The 2500-nt window shown below is 44.5% G+C and overlaps 1 protein-coding gene across 1 annotated transcript in view; it reads left to right on the plus strand.

Moving 5' to 3' along the window:
- Window positions 1–802, plus strand: part of LOC143034742 (uncharacterized) — a 1110-nt gene extending 308 nt beyond the window's left edge. The window contains exon 1 of the mRNA XM_076201091.1: window positions 1–802. This exon is cut by the window's left edge and continues 308 nt beyond it. Coding sequence (XP_076057206.1) covers window positions 1–802 — 802 coding nt within the window.
- Window positions 803–2500: the final 1698 nt, after the last annotated feature.

The following is a 2500-nucleotide window of genomic DNA, read 5'->3' on the forward strand; positions in this document are numbered from 1 at the left end:
CAAGACGGTGCTGGTCTGGAGCACCACCACATGGCGAACAAGTGTAGCCAAGATCCCCATAAGGAGGGAAGACTGCGCCACCGTAACTTCCAAGGAGATCGAAGCCCTCACGACCCTCGTCCACCCCAACATCGTCCGTCTGGTCGACGTCGCTACGGACGGGGTCTGCGACATCATAGTGACGGAGTACTGTTCAGGCGGGACACTCTTCGACGCCCTCGCAAGACACCTGATGACACCTTCCAGGTCATGGGGCGATCGTGTAGTCTCGTACTTCAGACAGATCGTGTCCGCCGTCTCCTTCATGCACGAGAAGAACTTTGTCCACCTCGACCTCAAGACCGATAACCTCGTCCTCGATGCCGAAGAGAAAGTCGTCAAAGTTATCGACTTCGGCCTCTCAGCAAGGACGTCGGTGGTCTATGAGAGAGAGATTAAAGGATTCCGGGGTACTCCATGGTACATGGCCCCCGAGGTGGTGGACAAGGCCCAGCATCCTTATGCAGGAGGTAAGGTCGATGTGTGGGCCTTAGGCTGTGTCCTCTACGAGCTGTGCGAGGGCTGTCTACCGTACTACGAGCCCTGGATGAAGGACCTCCTCCTCAAATACCAGATGGAACATTTCCTGAGGTGCTGCGCGCTCGGAGGACCTGCCTTCAACCTCCTAGTGTCAGGAGTCTTCACCAAGTCCCAAGAACGGACTCTCTTGAGTGTCCTCAAGTGCATGCTCGATCCCAAACCGGAGAGCAGGCTAACTATTTGGCAGGTACGCCAATTTACACTCCCAGATAATAGGAAATGAGAGGAATAATGACAAATTTGCTCAGTTTGTGATGTCCATGAATAGTCCAACAATGACTATGTGCTCGAGTCAGGGGAAAATAAAATACAAGAAAATATTCTTCAAAAAAAAAATCCCCTCAGCTGAATAAAATCTTGGTAAGATTATCTGATGTAAGTGGCGTGGGGGGCAGGAATTCTTAAAGTTGTGCCTTTAAACCCCAAGGGGTTATCGAAACTGGTTCTTGGGGTTATCCAAAAAAAGGTATGCTGGAAAATATATATAAAAATCGATTCAAATTCTATTTTATGCATTTATTTTTGAAAACTAAAATAGATTACTCCCTAGAATTCAGGGCCCGTATACACAAAACTTGTTAGCACTAACAAATAGCTGTTAAGGGTAACAAGTTCCTGTTAAGGCTAACATTTAGCTGTTAAGCACTAACAGTGGATACAGAAAACTTGTTAGGGCCTTAAAAGTACTGTTAAGGTAAAAGTGTTGTGGAGGACTATTAAGCTCTTAGCAAATTCCTGTTAGTAGAGAAGATGGCGGAGCAACAACAACAACTACAAAGACGACAGCGAGTATATCGACAGCGGCGTGACATATTCATCGAGTACAATGACGACGAACTCATCAAACGCTTCAGGATGAACTGTGCTAGTATAATAACTGGCTGATTTAGTGAAGGACAAACTTCAATCCCGAACAGAACGGAATCGACCACTGAGTCCTGAGACGAAGGTGGTAATTACCCTAAGATATTTGGCCAAAGGTAAACTGCAACCGTGTAACAGTGACGACTTTGGGACCTCGCAAGCAACAATCAGCCGTGTCATTACTCAGACAATTGATCCACTGTCAGAACCAGATATTGTAACTCAATTTGTAAAATTCCCATTGACTCGCCAAGAAGTGCAAGTGAAACAAGCAGAGTTCATGGAAGACTATAGGTTTCCCGGTGTTGTGGGTACCATAGATGGCACACACATTAGAACTGTGGCTCCCAGTGTCGATGCACATTTATATGTAAATAGAAAACGATACCACAGCATCAACGTGCAAGTCGTATTCGATGCCAAGTATAGGATGCTTGATGCTTTGGCAAGGTGGCCTGGCTCAGTACATGATGCCAGGATATTGGATGAGTCTGGCTTGAAGGCACTTTTTGAACAAAATTATGTCCCAGCTGGATGCTACCTTCTAGGAGACAGTGGCTATCCTTGCAATGAGTGGTTGCTGACGCCTTATCTAAACCCCCATTTATAATTATTTATTTCTCCATAATCACGTTGACCAAGAGGAGTGTTTCCTCTTGTGACCAGTTTGGCTTCCTTTTCTTTTTCTGTGGTTCTTCTGCCATGTCTATATCCTCTGAAGTAATTGTTGAGTCTTCTGTAGGAAGATTTGTCTGTGGCGCGGCCGCCTGTACAATGCGCCTTCGTTCAAAAATATCTGTCGTTGGTTAATAAGTACTCCTAAAAAAACATACATACGATATTTATGTGCTATCATGATACTCTATTAATAAATTTTGAACAACTGCATTAATAACACTGTTTTATGTGTGCAATTTTTAATAATACGTCCATTTACATGTTCATAAGCTGCTAACTTCAGCAATGTTTAGCGGGACTTGACAAACAACTGTTTACTAGCTAACATTTGTTAGTTAAGCATTGGTGCATAACTTTTAGTGATTTTCTGTTAGCTAGC

The sequence above is a fragment of the Oratosquilla oratoria genome, chromosome 18 (genome assembly GCF_046742065.1).
Source record: "Oratosquilla oratoria isolate Oo_2021 chromosome 18, ASM4674206v1, whole genome shotgun sequence".
NCBI classification, from domain to species: domain Eukaryota; kingdom Metazoa; phylum Arthropoda; class Malacostraca; order Stomatopoda; family Squillidae; genus Oratosquilla; species Oratosquilla oratoria.